Genomic DNA, 18,531 nt, shown 5'->3' with positions numbered 1-18,531 from the left:
AGTAGTAGCACTCCTTGGTGCTACTGGACCAACCTGGCAGCACCCCAGCTGCTCTGCCCCAGGCGTCCCCAAGTCAGTCGCTGCTGAAACTGACCAGCGACTGACTACAGGAAGCCCGAGGCAGAGTTGCTCTGCCCTGGGCTTCCTGGAATCAGCTGCTGATCAGTTTCAGCAGCAGCTGACTTGGGGACGCCTGGGGTTCTTAAGTTGAATCTGTATGTAAGAGGAACTGGTGTCCAGATTCAGCCGCTGTTGAAACTGATCAGTTTCAGCAGCGGCTGATGCCAGTTCCGACTTACATACAGATTCAACTTAAGAACAAACCTACAGTCCCTATCTTGTACATAACCCGGGGACTGCCTGTAAATAAAGAGAATTTTGAAAAGTTTCCAGAAGTTATCATAAAATTGAAAACGGTTTGTGGCTTGAATTAAATATCAAAGTATAACAAGTATCAAATATAATCCTGTGATATAATTGTCTTTCTGTCCAATAGGGGACAAAGAGTTCTGCTCAAAGTATTCTTAAATGAATTCCATATGAACTAGAGATGTAAAATCCCGTTAAATTAGTTAACGGGTTAACTGTTAAGTTTAACTGGATAACCAGTTAAATGGGATCCTAGACTGGGGACTGCACCAGCCTGGCTGGAAAAGCCTCCACCTCACAGTTCTGCTGTCTCCTGGCCCTGTGCAGCACTTGGGCTGCCAGCTCCCACCCTCATCCACAGTGCAGTGGGCCCAGCAAGGCTGGAGCAGCCTTCTGCCCACAGCATAGTATGGGCGGGGAGGCCACTCCTGGGCGCTGGTTAACTGTTACCCAGTAAGCATCACCCAGGGAGATGCTTATCCGGTAACTGGTTAACTGCTTACCCATTCACATCCCTACTAAGAACTAGTTGATACCTCAGCATCATAACTCAGGTATTAGCGGATGTTGTTGACATTTTTTGTATAGTTTTAAAAATACAGTACTACTGACCAGTGGTCATAGGCACCGATTCCGTGGGTGCTCTGGGGCTACAGCACTCATGGGGAAAAATTAGCATTTGCTCAGCATCCATCAACAGCCAAGTGCCTCCTGTATTCCCTTTCCACCAGCGCCTCCTGCCTATATGCAGTCCTGCTGACCAACTCCTTTCCCTCCCTCCCAGCACCTCCTGCCTGCTGTGAAACATCTGCTTTGCAGTGCTTGGGGTGCTTGGGGAGGGAGGTGGAGGAGTGGGGTTGTGGCGCACTCAGGGACGAGGGGAGGCAGAGAAGAGGTAGGTTGGGGTTTTGGGGAAGGGCTAGAATAGGGCCAGGGCTGGGGGAGCATCAGTCGACCACCCCCACTTGGCTAGAAGGGAAGTCGGAACCTATGCTAGTGGTCTTTATACAACTTGCACAAGCATGTCAAAGGCCCTGTCCTACCCTAATTCAAAGTGGTGCTGTGTTTGGTAAATATAGTGGGCCAGATTGTCCCTTCCAATATAGCCATACGTTGCTCTGCCAAGGAAGCTTGATAGCTGACCTATGTGGGTAGCTGAAATTTCCTAGGTTAAAGGAGACTTCAGTGATTAAAGTCCCCTTAGGTTCTCAACAGCTTGTCTAGTTCAGAGCAGCCCTGAGGGAAACAGACCAGTACGGAATAAGTCCCAGGATTATAGACCCAGAAGCATTTTCTGTGTTGTCCTTTCTCCTTGGGTACAGATGAAAATCTTGTCCAATATAAAGACCAAAGGTCCATCTAGCCCAGTATCCTGTCTTCTGACAATGGCCAATGCCAGATGCCCCAGAGGAAATGAACAGAAGAGGTACTGACCACGTGAGCCCTCTCCTGTTGCCCATTCCCAACTTCTGACAAAAAGAGGCTTGGGATACCATTCCTCCCCATCCTGGCCAATAGCCATTGATGGACCTAACCTCCATTAATGTATCTAGTTCTTTCTTGAACCCTATTACAATCTTGGCCTATGTTTATATGCCACTGCAGAGAAATGTCCTGTTCCCCCTTGCCCCCACTTTCACGAAAGCCTACTTGGGCGCACAACTCCTGAGAAATTAATTTTTTCTGTTTTCACGAACCCCTTTTGTTTCTAATTCACGAATTGTGTATCAAATGCTACAGACTCAAAAACCAAACAGAAGTACAGTTATGGCCATACTGTCGCTGGCCTGGGTGGGAAAGGGGCAAAGGGCAGGGCTAGATACAATTGCAGTTGAGGTGCTCTCTGAAACCAAGTGACTGGTGCCTCGTTTTGCTCCCAAGGCCATACATCACCCCTTAGGGAACAGTAACCCTGCTCAACTTTGAGCACACGCACTCCCTGTAGAATGGAATACAGAATGCTGTCCTTTCTCTCAGGTGGGTGGTGATGGTGACACTGCAGAAAGGATATGTTTTTCGATTCACATCTATAAGATGTTTTCACCTGGGGAGGAATTAGGACTCCTATTCAAGTGAATGGGAAGCTTACTGTTGGCTTAAATGGAAGCTGACTGAGCCCAAAATCTGTACTTTCCCACTACAGTATAAAATAAATTAATGTTTGCAGGCCTATCAACCGTGAGGTGTGCGTGTGGGGGAGCTTAAGGGGGCAAGTGCATCTGGGTCCAACGGTTCAAAAGGGCCCAGGGTTCATGGCTGCTGCTGCTGCAGCCCTGGGCCCTTTAAACTGCCCCTGGAAATCTAGGCAGCACACGCTGGGTGGCTTTGAGGGCTGCCTGGTGGGGGGGACCATGAGGCAGCACAATCTGGACAGCGCTGAGGGCCGGCTGCTCCCAGTCTTGCTCCTTCTACCTGAGCCCCGGCCTTTCAGGAGCATGGAGCTGCCCTCCCGTCACCTAGCCCAGGGACCCACCAGGTCTGTCTGCTCCCCGAATGTTTAACTATTGTACCCACTCACATTGCACTAAAGGTGTCTTAAGGCTTAATAGTGCTTTTGTTTTCTTTCCTAGAGCTTGCCTCACAACCTTGACATTCTCTGAATGACATATTTGCCTTTAAATGGCCCTGGCTTTTTTAAATAATGTTTAGTTGTTCATTGTGTGTATATATATGATTAGTGCCTTTAATGGTAATTGCTGTTTACGCTTAGTGTAAATACATGTAAATCTTTATTTAGATTATAAAATTGCAGTATATAAGCATGAGTCTGGAGGATGATAAAACAGCTTTTAAACAAAATTTGAAACAATATATTTCATGTGTGCAACAGCCTAGTGTTGCAATCCTGTCTGGCTAGTTTATGCAGCTTCCTCACTCTCAGCATGTGGGACCACTCACTTAGCATGAGATTCACCCTCGTGCATTAGCTGTTTGTCAACCCTCAGCAGAAGGGTGAATTTCACCCTTAAAGTGAGTGCAGTTAGGCCAGGGCTAGGCAAAATATAGCCCAGGAGCCAGATCCAGCCCATGAGCCACCCAACTGGGACCCTCAGACACACGCAGCTGTTGTGTTTTAAAACACACTCCCTGCAGCTCTCTGCTCTGAAGGGAGCTGGAGGCTTCATGCAATCTCCCTGCCCCCAGCCCAATCCTCAGCTCCTATTGGCAAGAAACAATCAGCCAATAAGAACTGACCTCAGCCAATCTCTGAGCTCCTATTGGCTGTAAACAGCCAGCCAATCAGAGCTGAGAGATTGGCCTGAGAGACTGGGGCAGCACAAGCCTCTCCCCCCACCCTGAGTTGGGAGCCACATGGAGAGGGAGCAGCCTGCATTTTCAAGTGGCTGCATCAAACAGGGAAACCAGCCTGCCTTGGGGACGCTGCAGGGCTGATGGCCAGGAGACACCTAGGTAAATCCCGCCCTGCAACGCCTTTCCTGCACCCCAACTCCCTCCCCCAGATAACCATCCAAACCGTCTGCACCCCCTGCCCCAGGTTACAACTCCCTCCCAGACCCTGTATCCCTTCCTACACCCCTGTCCCAGGCCAGAATCCTCTCCTTCACAACCTCTCCTCCACCCAAACACCCTCTCAGACCCCATACCATCTCCTGCATCCCAGTCCCTTAACCCATGCACCCCTTTGCACCCAATCTCCAACCTAGACGCCACACTCCCGCCACAGAAAAGTGCAGCCCTTGATCACTTACCAGAAACTTGGAGTGCCCCCCCCCAAAAAAAAATTATTACCCACCCTCTGAGTTAGGCCTTAAAAATATCTTCACTATCCCCAATTACTCTAATTCCTCCTCAAAATAGCTATGTTATCAGCTAGCATTGTGGCTGGGATTTTCAAAGTAGAATAAGAGAATCAGGCACCCAATTCTTGAAGAAAGCGCATTTTAAAATTCCAGTCATAGAGTCTATAATCTTGATTAACTGCCTGAAAAGTTGGATTGTAAGAGCACAAATTTATTGGGAATCATAACTCCTTTTTGCTGTCTCATCTAATAGTTTGCCCCAAAGCCAAGCAGCTCTTGCAAAGTTTAACTCAGAATAAATGTTTGCATCCAGATGACAAAAGCATTTCATTTACACCAATCTATTTCAAAAATAGACATGGCAGAACAAGGCATCAATCTGCTATGCAATTAGTTCTTCGTCAGCACGAACTCATTTCAACTTTATAATATAGTTCTGGATCATTTCACCTACCCTCAGACCTTAAGCAGAGAGAAGCCTCCACTCGCTCATCTATACTTTTTCATGAGAAAAGAGACGTCAACCAGCAGCTCTATCTCCAGGACATCAGAAAGCCTTCTCCAGGGACGGAGATCTATACATGGATGGGGGACTGTTGTCTAGTTGCATTATTACTCCCCCTATAAACCCAGAGTATATCTACTGTGACTGTTACCTTCACCACATAGCCATTCCATACAGATGAAACTCCCCTTCTAAGGCATGTGTGGGCAGAGGTCTAGAGACAACTGGAGAGGGAGCTGTGCTGTCAGGAGACTAGGGAGGGCCACAAGGAACCTACAGACAGCGCAACAGCAAGCTGTTCATCTTTGACAGTATGATCTGGAGAAAAAATACATTTTCCCACCCATGGTCTCTTACTAAAGGTTTTTAATCATTTTCTTTATAATGTAGTGTCTGCTGCCTTATTTCTGAGTGGAAATAAGTGTATATTTTAAGGTTGTTGTGGATGGCCCCCTCATCAGCCTGTTTGTTTTATAAATATTTATCAAATAATTTTATCAACAGGAAAATGCAGCCTTAGGAAATACTTGCCTTTCTGTTTCTAGGAAGGAAGTACGTGATCTGGGGCTCGTTATTTTAGTGGATGCTCGTAAGTGCCAGCCTACTCCTGGTCTTTTCAAAGCTTTCACCGCATTACAGGTAAGTGCTAGTTGTTATGGCACTTTATTTTATTTTATGCTCTTAAATACTTTTTTTAAAATATTGTTTGTATTGTAGCATCTAGAGACCCCTATTCAGGCACTGGGACATTGCGTGTACAGTATAAAAAAAATCAAATATGGCTCCTCTCCCGAACAGTTTACCATAAACTTAATACCATTTGTGCTTCTTTCCCTTCTGAATTATTTTTGTGCATTCAGCCCATGACCATATTGTGTATCACAAATTAATTTGTTCATAAAGTAAAGCAGATTAGGTATAAATATAAGGAGAAGGAATAGATTTAAAATATAAAATTAAAAGCACCTCCTAAAAGAGGAGCTTAATGCTAGTTCTACAAAAATAAGCACTGTCTGTTGATATGAAGTCCAGTTTTCTCAAACAGTGAGTAGGACTAGAGCAGCTTACTGAGAAGTTGCTATAGAGATTCACTTGCATTTGATATTATCCAATAATTATTTTCTTAAACTGTAATTTGGTGCACTGGGGGAAACAAATAGCAAAGTTACCCAGTATATCATGTTAACTGAGGACATCTTCTCTTCTGCTTTTAATGACATGAGTGGTTTTTGTTTGCACAGTGAAACTAAGAAGCAGTTAGTACTGGTTCACTGAACAGTTCAGAAAGGAAAAGACACTAGCACAAAGGTCTTAATATCTTCTAGTGTGATTTTCTGTAATACAGACAGTCCCCGGGTTACGTACAAGATAGGGACTGTAGGTTTGTTCTTAAGTTGAATTTGTATGTAAGTCGGAACTGGTACATATTGTAGGGGAAACTCTAGCCAAACATTTCTCCAGAGCTCAGTTTTATTCTCCCACACCTCACTTCCCTCAGTCCTTTATTCTCAAGCTGAGGTGTCTGCTGAGAAAAGCCGCTCTGTGTCTCCCTGGTCTGCTGGGGGGAAGCAGCTAGTGCGGGGTTGCCTCACCCCGTTTGTAAGTAGGGATCCGATGTAAGTCGGATCCATGTAACTCGGGGACTGCCTGTAGTGTATTTAGACATGAGTGATTCTAGCATGTCGTCATCACAACTGTCTTTTATTGCATGTGGTTTCCATCAGTACTCCTCTGACAAGGATGAAGAGTTTGGTTCAGATCAGAAATAATCGCAGTCAGAAAATGGACAGCCTTCCAAAGTTCATACATGCCAGCCTTGTTTCTGAATCATAACAACAGCAAAATGAAAACATTGAAAACTCACTGTGAAAGTAGTGAAATTTTTCCATGCAGAATATGCTTTGAGCCATAGTTGACATTTAAGGTTATACAATGCAGGATGTAAATATGGTAATCATGTAATTCAAGTTGAAAAATAAAAGAAGATGTGGATTATTTCCCACCAAACACACTTTTTCACTCTTTCCCATCTACCCTCATACAAGTCTTCTATTGTAATTGCACTCAGATTAAGAGGACACTACATTGTACATCTGAAGTCTAATCAGTTTAAAAAATAAAAGTTAAAAGTAGTTTCATGTATTAAACCTTCTTAGTCTTCCAAATAAGAATAATTCATCTTTCCTATAATGTTTTACACTATCCATTTACTATGGGAAGTCCCATACAAAGATGAAAGGAAACTGACTGAGGCTGCAATCTTCTATTCAGCTCCACATGGTACCTGTGTGAGGGCTAACTATAATAAAGGGAAAACAGTGAAGCTAACTTTACCCAAAGTAAACAAAGTAGAAGACCAGAGGAAAGTAATTTTTTATTTTTAATCTTTTATGGTTCTCGTTGGAACTTAAGTATTGTAACTATAGCAGATAAAATATTTTCAGATTTGGGGTGCAGGTACCACCAGCTACTGTATTTACTTAATGTCACCTTGTGAATTTTACATGGCCATTTTCCCAGTTGCAGAGAGACACTAACCATATGTAGCACTCAGATCTAGATAGTCGTCCTCTCTACATACAGCTGGTACACTGAAACAAATAGTTTAGAGAAAAAAATATGAACTGGGAACATTCTACCATATTCTAAAAAGTTCTCATTATAACCAAACCTTCTAAAAAGCTTTGCAACCAAATTGATAAAAGGAAATCTGCTGAATTCACAGTGAGGTAATTATTTTATTAAGATGGCTTTAGTATTTTCTTAAGTATTTTACACATTGGAATTTGGCAGATGTGCCCTGAGGAAAAACATGTCATCACAAGATGATGAATTGAATCCTGGAAGCAAATGAGTTTGTTTTGGCATAGTGCTCAACAAGGTGTTTGTCTCAATGAAAATGAGGAATTAGGTAGATGCATTTTATTCCATTATAATAAAACTATAAGGCGACGTCTACACTAGCATACTGTTAACAAGTAGGGGCTGGAAATTCTCACCCCTTTTTTAAACATAGAGTTTAACTGGTTAACCAATTAAACAGGATTTTACATCCCTGCTAGAAGAGTGACAGATGTGTTTCAAATATAAAGGTGACTACTTGAGCATGTGCCATAAATATACATTGGACTCTGCATTGCAACGTGTTTTGCAGCTACTGTAATTTAAGACTTAATACATCATTGATAGAAATGGCTCGGAGGGGGGACTGGTGATTTTGTTATCATTCTTGTCATTGTATTTATAACATCAGTTCTCTCTCTTAAACATACAAAAAACAAAGGTTTTACTGTCCAAGCCATCAGCTCACACTTAATTCCTCCTCAGTAGTGATTGTGGTCATGTGGGAAGGACAGGGACTCCTTTCCTGAGACTACTGTTGATGAGCCTGTGGAGAGGGTGGGAAGTGGGGAGGAGCCCTGGCACCATACACAGGGAGATGTAAGCTGCTCCAGGAAGAGGGGACAGGTAATTTATTTTTCCCACAGAGCAAAGGGGAACAGAGGAGTAATTGTTCTCACTGTTTATTCTCTGCTCTAGGCAAGGCATCTACATTCTACCTCTGATTCTGGGCAAAATTACAATCAAGCCCCAAGTGAAATCAGCATTAACTCTGCCAATTGGCCTGTAACAGCTCAATATTCAGTCTTTGCATTAAAGCACATCCAATGTGTATGTCTAAGGAGTGTTTTTTGAAGTATCTTTTAAACACAGAGATGGAAAACCAAAGAGGATATTAAATAAAGATAAGAGAAAATTAGAACACACAGAACACTAATAATGAAAAACACCAGTGACACCAATAGTACATTAAGTATCACAGCAATAGAAATAATAAAGTCTTTTCACAAGCTGTGGAGTCGCAACGGCTATGATGCTGTAGAAGCATTCCCAATCAAGATTTAGGGCTAAAATATGAGGAGGTGCTTTGCGTTTCAATGTGAAGCACCAAATAGCCTACAATTCACTGACAGGAATGATAGACAATAGGCAACAAACCTCCTGAAACCTTCATTTGAATAAGAGCTGCGGAATAAGGAAGGCACAAATGTGATATAATATCCGATCATGGCCCTGCACTGGAATGAAATTTGGGCCCTGCTCCTGAATCTGTTGAAGGCAGAGAAAATGCTTGGACTTCAATAGGGATTGGATCAAGCCATAAATGCCTTAAGCAAAATACAAAAGTGGTTAATGGAGAAGATATTAGATCTCAGAAGACATTGCAAGTGTAAGAGAGAAAACACCATCAAAACATGGTGCAAGAAATATGAATGTCATCCTTTATTGGTTAAAGTATTTAAACTTTACTGTCTGAAATGTGTATAGCGTACAACATGATGATTGTGTCTCATGTTGATGTTGGTCTGTGAGGATTCAGCAAATATTACAGGTGAACACATGTCTGTGAGGTCACACCAGCTCAAGAACTGCACACACAGTACAGTGGGATAGACAAGATTGTCTATGATCATTGCCTGCTAGTGAGGTGTTCTTTTGTGCAGTTCACATTTTTCAGATAAGGCTAATCAAAAACACAGTGTGAAGCATGGACCTGCTTGCACCTGTAACAATGACAATAGAATTTGACTCCATAACTACATTTATTATAGGGGAAACATTGTATTTTAAAGTAGCTATTGAAAGACATTTTTCATTTTAGGGTGCTCATGGAAATCAATCCAGCTGAATTTTGAAAAACCACAAAAAGGAAAGAACTTAGGAAGTTTATAATAAATCATTTTCTCTAACTTCACTTTGGTTTGTTTTATAGAGTTCAGTCCCTCACTCCATTCATAGTGTCCTCATATTGACCGATAAGGAATCCGCATTTAGACCTGACAAAGATACTACAATACAGGTAAAATTAAGGGATGATTTGGAGTGATTAGAATGTTCACGCTATTTTGTAAAATTAAATTTTGTTATGAAAAGTTATTTGGCAAAATGTGACTTCAAAACATTGTTTAGAAGGGGCTAATTCTGCTATAATTCACTGAATAATACTCTCACCTTATGGTGTGTGTCGCTCCAGTTCAGTAGCACCTTACAGAATGAGTGGTGCCACTGAAATCTATAGCTATCTATAAGGTACTTCTCAATGTAAACCTTATTTTACACACTTATATGGTGACCATTACCATGATATCTGAGTACATCACGGTATTTAATGTATGTATCCATACCTCAGTCTTGTGTTGTAAGGATTATAGGGGTGGCAGGATTAGCCTTTTCACAACTAGACTTACTGCATAAACCAGTCTGATGAATTGTTCAAGTGGGTGACCAGAAATACATTTGCGTAAATTGTATTCTTTGTAATAATATAATAACTTAATACTATCATTTTTATATTAACCAGGCATGAATTTTATAAATAAAGTATTTTTAAAAAACATAATTGATGGTTGTTTGAAATGAATATAAAGGTCACTGAAATTAAAGAGAAGGAATCAATGTATTATTTAAATCAATTAAAGCAGAAATGTGTTGTCCTGAACTTTTGTATGTAGAGTTCAAATATATCTTTTTTTCTCTCAATAAAACTTGATACCCAAAGAATTTTTAACAGTGACTCCTTTCTTTTCTTTATGTGTAATATTCAATAGGCATAGATTGCTGTTAGAGACTGCAACCTATGCCAATTGAATATTACACATAAAGAAAAAAAGAGCTTGAAATTTTTCCTTCTTCAATATAAATAGTAGCAGAAAATGTTTTCTACAAAGAAGATTTACTTCTTTGAGCCAGATTCTCATTTGGTTTAAATTTGCATAGCTCCATTGACCTCCATTCCAGAGGATAGAGTATCACACACAAAGAAAGTCAGAGGCTCTTTTCTTCACTTCGCTGATTTACACCTGCCTGAGGATCTGGCCCTCTGTCTCAGAGATTCTGGAAAATATTTTGGCAACTGGCTCTATGTAAGGTTTGTTTTCCCAATGGTTTCATTTATTGCATTAATAAACCTCCATTCACAATTTTTCTTTAACAGTATGAAGTCCTCACATCACTGAAGGCTCTGCAAAAGCTCATTGACTGTACCCAGTTGACAGCAGAATTTGATGGAACCTTTCTGTATAACCACCATGACTGGATGCGTTTCCGAAAAGTAAGCTAGTGCTTTCAACTCCTCTTACTTGTTCTCCTCTGATTTTATTTTCCCCTTTATATTTTCTTGATTGAACTTTTATTCTTTGTGAAAATCAGAAACAAATACTCCTAGCCAGAGTCTGGTATGCTGCATGTAGGTGGTGTAGAAACTTCCCCACACAGCTCTGCTACGGTACTCTGTTAATCCCTGGCTATGTCAATCCTTGGCCTCTGTCCAGCTGTGTCATAGTTTCAGGATTCAGACAGATTCCATCTGGGCTTCTGTGAAAATTGCCAAATTCACTTTCATTTTTTTGTCTAACACACGAACCTCTGGAGCCAGCTCCTTAGTTGGCGTCAATCATCTTAGCTTTGTTAACTTCAGGCCAGCTCTTAACTTCTTCACTAAAGTCAGTCGAGTTGTGCCAGTTTATGCCAGCTGAGAATCTGGCATCTATGGAGACTGTATTTAACCATAATTTCCAAGTACTGACTAGGAGAGCAATGGTCTTATTTAAGGTTATGCCTATTTAGATGTTTAAGTCCTCTCCCCTGTGTCGAAGGTCTCAACATTGTTTTTATGTCCTTTTAATATGCCCTATTTCAGTTAAGAGAGTATTTTCTTTTACTGAATTAGATCTATACAACTCTTAGAGTGAAAGCAGTTATTCTGGTATAAAGGTGCTTTTTATCTGTGGAGGTTATTCCCTTCATTAGTTTGGTACATTCCCTTTATTCCCCTTCACACAGGAATAGTTAAACTGGTATAATTGCAACCACTCTAAGGGATTGGTACCATTTAACTATACCGGTTTTAAACTGATATATTTAAAACAGTACAAAAAACGTGTAGAAAAGCCCTTACTGTGACTTACACACAAATAACTCTTTGTAACCATCTATGGCATTTTCAAATTTAAGAAGCCAAAGCAGTTTTCTGAGACTGTCTTTTTGAGTGTTTTTACCTGTTATAATGTTTTATCACTGCAGAAACTGGAACCCTTTGTTTCAAACTGCAAAGAGGCCATTGTCTTTCTACAGAACTCAGTCTGTTCACTGAACTCTAACAGAACTCTAAGTACAGTGCAAGTAAGTATTGGCTGATATCACAAGTGCTGTGTCTTGAATTAAAAAAACTAGAAGTCTGATGTATAGTGGCGGTTATTAGAAAGAAGCTGAGTAGGCGATATTTGGATCCCGAGAAGAATCAGGTTTACACTAGCATTCAGTTACAAGGCCAGAATAAGGTGTAAAGATTTAGTTTTGAAAGCACCAATATTCCACAAACTGCTCTCACAAAAGTTGAAACCCAGATTGTAGACATCTTGCAAGATGAGTCTTTCCCATATGTTTTTTCCCCATATCTGGGGTGGGGTAAACCTAGAAAATAGATCCTTTTGGTTTTTAATGCAACACAAAACTATAGGGATGGGTTCAAATGGAGCCATTCAAATTTGCACTCTTTTATTTTTAAGGGGCTTTGGATTCAGGCTCTAGTTTTGGCCCATTTCCATTTTTTTAAGTAATTTTCTGTCAGATTCCTCCATCTACAAAAGAAGCACAGCTTAGTCAATGCTAGGATGGGCTTCCCCATGCTGCCTTGGCAGAGCGCCTGAATCGTAATCAACCTGAGCGACCAAGTGTGGTGAATCAGAGAGCAGCTTAGTCTCCATAATTTTTGGGCCAAAAATTATTCCTAAAACTGGTTCAGCTCCACCCATAAAGGCAGTACTGGAAATACAAGTATGGCAAGGCATTAACATTGTTGCATTATTGTTTTGTTTTATAAAACAATTGTTTTGTAACATTGCTATGCTGTGTTATCAGTGTACTATCTGTGTTTCTAGTAAAATGAGATCAATAGTGTTTCTTCTACATAGGAGGTCAGTGACTTAATCGAGAAACACAAGACAATGATGAAACTTGTTTTGGAAGATGCCTTGTTGGTAACATTAAGGCTAGAGGGTGGGACAATCCTCGCAAGACTCCGGAAAGAGGAATTCTGCAATACTGAAGACTACCGGTAAGTGCTTATTCTGCAATAAGTGCTGCATCAGAGATCCAGTTAATAAGAGAAGGGGGAAAAGGAAAGAAAGGGCATACCTCCATGGTACTGCAGTCCAGTTGCGGGGGAGGGGGAAGGTATGAATTGTAGAGAGTACCACATCTGTCATTAAACTGTCCCCATGTAAACCCTGATAGGGTGAAATAGAAGGCACCTAGTTCACAGAGATGCAGTCCTATAGGAGCACTGTAACAGGGTTGCTGGGCCGTCATGTGAATCTGGGCTCTTCTCTCCTGTTCCAGTCGAGGTTCTCTCAGTTGGGTCAGTCAAGCTTTCATCCAAGTGCAGAATACACTGTGTTATGCGTGCCAAGGCACGTGCAGATGTACCACCAGTAGAAATAAAAAAGCTAATTTATACACGTGCACGCACACACACACGCTCGCGCACACACACACACACACCCTGCGGCTGTCATCTGGTATGCTGATGATGCTAGTGAGACTGCCTACCTGCCCCTTGTGGCGCGCTACCACCCTGTCCTGCTGGGCGAGAAGCTTTGGTCCCCCAGACAAGACTCAGTATTGGAGTAACAGCCCCTCAGTAGAGCAGTGCAGATGCTGAACCAGCTCAGCTCTGGAAGAGGCTTAGCTATAGGGCTATTAACAGCACCCAGGAACATGATCCCCCCAAAGGATCCAAAATCCCAAATAATCTGTCTTCCTTGACCAATGAAAGAAAGATATGCACAGTGGTTGCTTTCCCCCTCAGGTAACAATTATTCGCACTGGGCCCGATAATAAACAAAAGTGTTTTTATTAAGAATAAAAAGTAGCATTCCAAGAGATTGCAAGTGAAAACAGACAGATCAAAGTGAGTTACTAATCCAAAATAAACAAAATGTGCAAATTAAGCCTAATACACTAAAAATATCACAGAACAAAATTCTCACCCTAGTCCTTATTCTAGATAAAATCTTTCATGACAAATGATCTTTTCTCTCTGGCTCAGGTCTACAGCTCTATGTGTGATTAGAATTCTTTGTTTTCAGGTTTCTTCATGTGTATCTACTTAGGGTGGGATTTTGAGGACTTTATGCCTAACATGGGTGCCAGATAATGAATCTGCTTAGCTGCCCATCCATCTCTCCATAGCCTCTGTCCTCTAAGGCCAGCCAAGAAGTGTGCCCAAGCTGTCTCCCTCCAGCCCCAGCTTCCTGTAACCAGCCAAGAAGCTGGCTGTGTCCCTTCTAGCCAGAATCCGATTCCCTCTTCCCTGGAAAAAGGTTCACCTGACTGGATCAAAGCTGTATATATAGCTATGGGTTAGTGTAGCCTGTCTGACTGAAACAACTGAATGGAGAGCCATAGTTTTAAAAAATGGCTCATGATTTTGGGGTGCCTTAGAGACTCTGCTAAGCTAAAAGCACTTGAGCACCCAGTAGCTGAAATACTTCAAATCACTAGTCACTTTTGAAAATCTTTGCTTGGCTGATTAACAGATTTTATTATTGTCTTCTTCTGCAATATAGAGTGCACTCTTCTGTCATTGTGTTTGCATTGATATGTGTGTCATTCTCCCCCACATAGAGATGCCATGGAGGCTATAACAAGATTGTACAATCAGGTAGATGAGGAAGTCCATAGGTTGGTTCTCATTTCGAACAAGTGTCTGCAACAACTGGAGAATCTCCAGGAAATAAGAAAATTTGAAGAAGATTGTGACCAGGTCTGTACTATTTTTGAGACTTAATTTAAACTAGGCATACGGCTAACCTTCCATTTCTCCATTCTTGGGGCCAAATTCATCTATGAATATAAGCTACGTATTGGGCTAGCCATATAAGTGCAGTGCAAATAATGGCACAGTTCAGGGCAACTGCACCTATATTCCTTTATGGTTCAGCAACGACACTCACTCTAGGCTCCCAACTTCTCAGATGTCCCCTCTCCTATTCAGAAATCTGTGTTCCTCTTCCTCCTCACGTGGGGTTTCAGGCTACACAATGGCTACCTACACTGTGAAATCTCTAATAGGTCAGACTAAGTAGGCCTGCTTTGCTTTCTCCTCAGAGGTTGTGAACAGTTGTAAGTTACCACCCAGCCCTTCTAAAACAAGCACATTTATTCTTAAGGTGAAAGCACGTCAGGGTATGTCTACACTACCCTCCTAGTTCGAACTAGGAGGGTAATGTAGGCATACCGCACTTGCAAATGAAGCCCGGGATTTGAATTTCCCGGGATTCATTTGCATAAGCGGGGTGCCGCCATTTTTAAAACCCCGCTCGTTCGAACCCCGTGCAGCGCGGCTACACGGGGCACGAACTAGGTAGTTCGAACTAGGCTTCCTAGTTCGAACTACCGTTACTCCTCGTGGAATAAGCCAGAGATCCTCCCACTCCAGCAAGGGTTCTGGCAGTCCTTCATTCAGTCCCTCAAACCCTAGCATACTTATTTTTTGTAGTCACAAGTTCGTAACAGCTTTTGCTCAGAACAAGAGCCCATATGCACAGGTTAGCCTTTCCTTCCTACAGACTGGGTCTGATCCTTAGAGACCTTGAAAAGGTACTCAGCCAGGCATTGGTTCTCTCTGCAAGGCCTCGCTTCAAAAGGTTGTGTCCAGAGATTGGACTTTGCATTCATCTCCTCCCAGGGGTCTCCTGGGAAACCCACTTCACTTCGTTGGTCCTGAAAGTTCATTGTTATCTGGCACTTGGTTCAAAATAGTTCTTTGAATCTCAAAGCACTTCTCATTCGCTGCATCTCCCCCCTAGAACAGATATGTTAATCCCACAGTAATACATAAACTTTGATTTTTTTTTTCATACATTGGACCGTAAAGTTATTTAAACTTAATTCAGTAAATCTTGCAAAGATATTGAAGGAAATTGCCATATCTGTCATAAGAGTAACTTGCATTGATTTGGCATTCGGGAGGTACAGGAAATTAGCGTAAGTAAGTTTTGGGTATTCTCCACATATCAAATTCACCTTTAGCATGAGGGCATGTAACTCACATTGACCTGGCGCTGGTGGCTGAGGGTGTTGTGGATATAAGTTAAAGAAGGTAGATGGGGATGCATTATTCTGCATCCTGCATAGTTCAGTTAGAAGAGTATTTGTACAGGTTGAACATCTAAAAACTGGGACTCTCTGGTCCAGCAACATCAATGGTTCTGCCAGACCACAAGTGTTCCCGGACCAGAGAGACTCAGCGTCCAGGAATCGGATGGGAGGAGGCCTGCAGCCAGGAGCCCTGCCGAGGCTGGGAGTCCAGCCAGGGTCTGCAACTAGGAGTCTGACCGTGGCCTGTGCCAGCAGGGCCAGCAGCCTGTCCGGAGCAGGCAGCCCTTACTGGGGCCAGTAGTAGGGCCAGCAGCCCAGCTGGAGCTGGAAGCAAAGCCAGTTTGATAGGAGCTAGGACTGGGCAGGAGAGGTCAGCAGGTGAGGCCAGGAGTGAAACTGGGCAGGGGGGCTAGAATTGATCTCTCCTCATCTGGCAAACTCCCTCATCTGAGACCAGTCAGGTCCCAAGATGCGGGACCAAGGAGGTTCAACCTGTAGTAAACTTTCCACGTCAGTGAAACATCTTTAATAAGCTCTGAGGGTGTAATTTGTTTTGATAAATTTGCTTAATTTCTGTGTTTAGATACCATTTACTAATTAATATTTAAAAAACCTTGTCTTGTATCCTATATAGATAAAATTCTGGTTTGAAAATGAAAGTGAGAAATATCTTGGCCCTCTAGATCACAAGTTGCTTTCACTGGAAAGTGTAAAGAAGCAGCAAGAAGAATTCACAGTTTTCAGTGACAAAGTGATGGTAAGTATTGTACTAAGGAACACCCATCTTTGCTTTCATTATTTACTTGCATCTGCAATAGCCTAGAAAATTAATCGGGGAAATACAAACCAGAGTTGGTTTAAGAATGTTAATTTCATTGATTGTTACTAAATATAACAACACAAACTCTGTGGCTCTAGAAAAGGTACTGCCTCTTTAACCGAATTTTTATTTTACATCCAAGAAGAAAACAAGTAATGCACAGAGAGGGGGAACCATGCATGCACAAGAGGGACTGCACACATCTGTAAAGCGTAACTGAGAGAATTTAGGAGAGAATTTTTAAAATTAATTTGAAGCCAGAAACAAAAACAATCGTAAATAACACTAGTAATCAAAGTGCCTACATAGTACTGGAGATGGAGCTCTGGAGTTTAAAATAATAGGGTCCATAATCCAATCCCCACTGAAGTAACTGGAAAGATTCCTCCTGACTACAGTGGACTTTGGGCCAGACCCAAAGACAACTACCACTTGAGCTAAAGGAGAATTGCTGCTTTCCTGAGAGAGAATGTTTACTCTTCAACATTTTTTGAGACCTACCCTAGTGTCATATATGCAGCTCTCCATCACCGTACATCCATTAGGAGGAGGAGGAGGAGTGTAAGGCACAGCAACCGATAACTGGTAAATGAAGCCAGAGTAAAAATGGGAAGTTACATACATAGGTGCTTTCTTAGAGCTTAATAAAGAGAAAAATTTAGTTTATAATTATTTCATATAAAGAAATTGCCCCAAGAAGGGCACGAGAGAGTTAATACTCTGAGAACTTTTGTTTCTCACGTAATAAGTGCAACATAACCATGACTTTACTCTAAACATGTAATAATAGTCCTTTTCAAATGTTCAAGCTTCACTGTCTGTAGTTTTTGCTCCATCGTATCATTATATTATTTCTTTATGCTTTCCAAAGAAATTTAGACTAAAAAAAGGCCAATCATGACTTTATATTAGCAAAATGGTATAAAAAGGGGGGCAAAAGAACCAAAAAGGATCAACAAGAGTGATGTTCACTTTGGACCTCTCACTCACATTTAGCTCTTCTGATGGAGGGAGGGGGGAGCAAAGGGGCTTGGGGCTCCGACCCTTTAAATCGCTGCTGGAATGCCATCTCCATGGTGCGCTCCAGAGGGCTGAGGTGTGGCGCACTGCACAGCACTCTGCTCCATGTGGCACTGAAGGCTGACTGCCCCTAGCCCTGCCCCTTCCACCTGAGGCTTCTCCCTTTCTGGGAGCACAGAGCCAGGTGTCCCCCCACCTTGCCCAGGAGCCCCTAAAGGCTGTCGACACCCCCTGCTCACTTTACAATTGGCCTATTACCAGATTTGTTGGCATTGTATGGAGTAAATGACAATTCTGAACACGAAATCAGACAGCAGAAGCAGCAATGTATTAATGCAGCAGGATTCATTTTGTACTCCACAGCAGTATTACGAGAAAGGGCTGGAGCTGATGCAAAAGAACTGCTCACTGAACTTGGAAGAAAAAGTTCAGACCTTCAGGAGTTATCTGAGTGATGTCAGCACACAGACAGAGAAAAGGAAGAGTGAGCTAGAGAAGCTGGTCCACTTATATGAGTTTTACGAGATGGTAAGTGAAACGTTTGTGGTTCAGTACAGATTTACAGTAGTTTAAATATGTGTGGAACATAGTCTGTAAAAATGTGTGTTGTGTGGGCTCTTTCTCCTCCACTGCAAGGTACTGGAGGTGCGAGCGGAGATACTGATGTGCTTTCCAAAGCACTGCACCTGGTAGTATGATTACTTTGCATAAGGGCTGACATTTCTTCTCATGCTTTTTTTTGCCACATCCTAGCTAATGAATGGTGTTTGTCCATGAGGTTTCCAATGAGGCCTGTTTGAAAGACTCTAGTGAGATAAAGCCCACAGGATCAAATTTGAAGAATATTAAAATGGCATGTCAGAATCTGGCAAAAATCCAAAGGACTGTGATCA

At 42.0% G+C, this 18,531-nt stretch overlaps 1 protein-coding gene across 3 annotated transcripts in view; it reads left to right on the top strand.

Annotated features, from left to right (window-relative positions):
• The window catches only part of PLEKHG4B (pleckstrin homology and RhoGEF domain containing G4B), a 190,968-nt gene that overhangs the window by 133,873 nt on the left and 38,564 nt on the right, over positions 1–18,531 (top strand). For 2 of the 3 annotated variants that reach the window (XM_006114212.4, XM_075921637.1), the window contains exons 8-15: positions 5,181–5,274; positions 9,410–9,496; positions 10,631–10,747; positions 11,719–11,817; positions 12,609–12,751; positions 14,323–14,461; positions 16,433–16,555; positions 18,002–18,166. In XM_006114212.4, coding sequence (XP_006114274.2) covers positions 5,181–5,274; positions 9,410–9,496; positions 10,631–10,747; positions 11,719–11,817; positions 12,609–12,751; positions 14,323–14,461; positions 16,433–16,555; positions 18,002–18,166 — 967 coding nt within the window. The remainder of the gene's footprint in view (positions 1–5,180; positions 5,275–9,409; positions 9,497–10,630; positions 10,748–11,718; positions 11,818–12,608; positions 12,752–14,322; positions 14,462–16,432; positions 16,556–18,001; positions 18,167–18,531) is intronic. The other variant, XM_006114213.4, reaches the window with a different exon arrangement.

The sequence above is a fragment of the Pelodiscus sinensis genome, chromosome 2, assembly GCF_049634645.1.
Source record: "Pelodiscus sinensis isolate JC-2024 chromosome 2, ASM4963464v1, whole genome shotgun sequence".
In the NCBI taxonomy this organism is placed as follows: Eukaryota; Metazoa; Chordata; order Testudines; family Trionychidae; genus Pelodiscus; species Pelodiscus sinensis.
The sequence above is the reverse complement of the archived record's forward strand: the minus strand, read 5'-3'. Positions and strand labels throughout refer to the sequence as shown.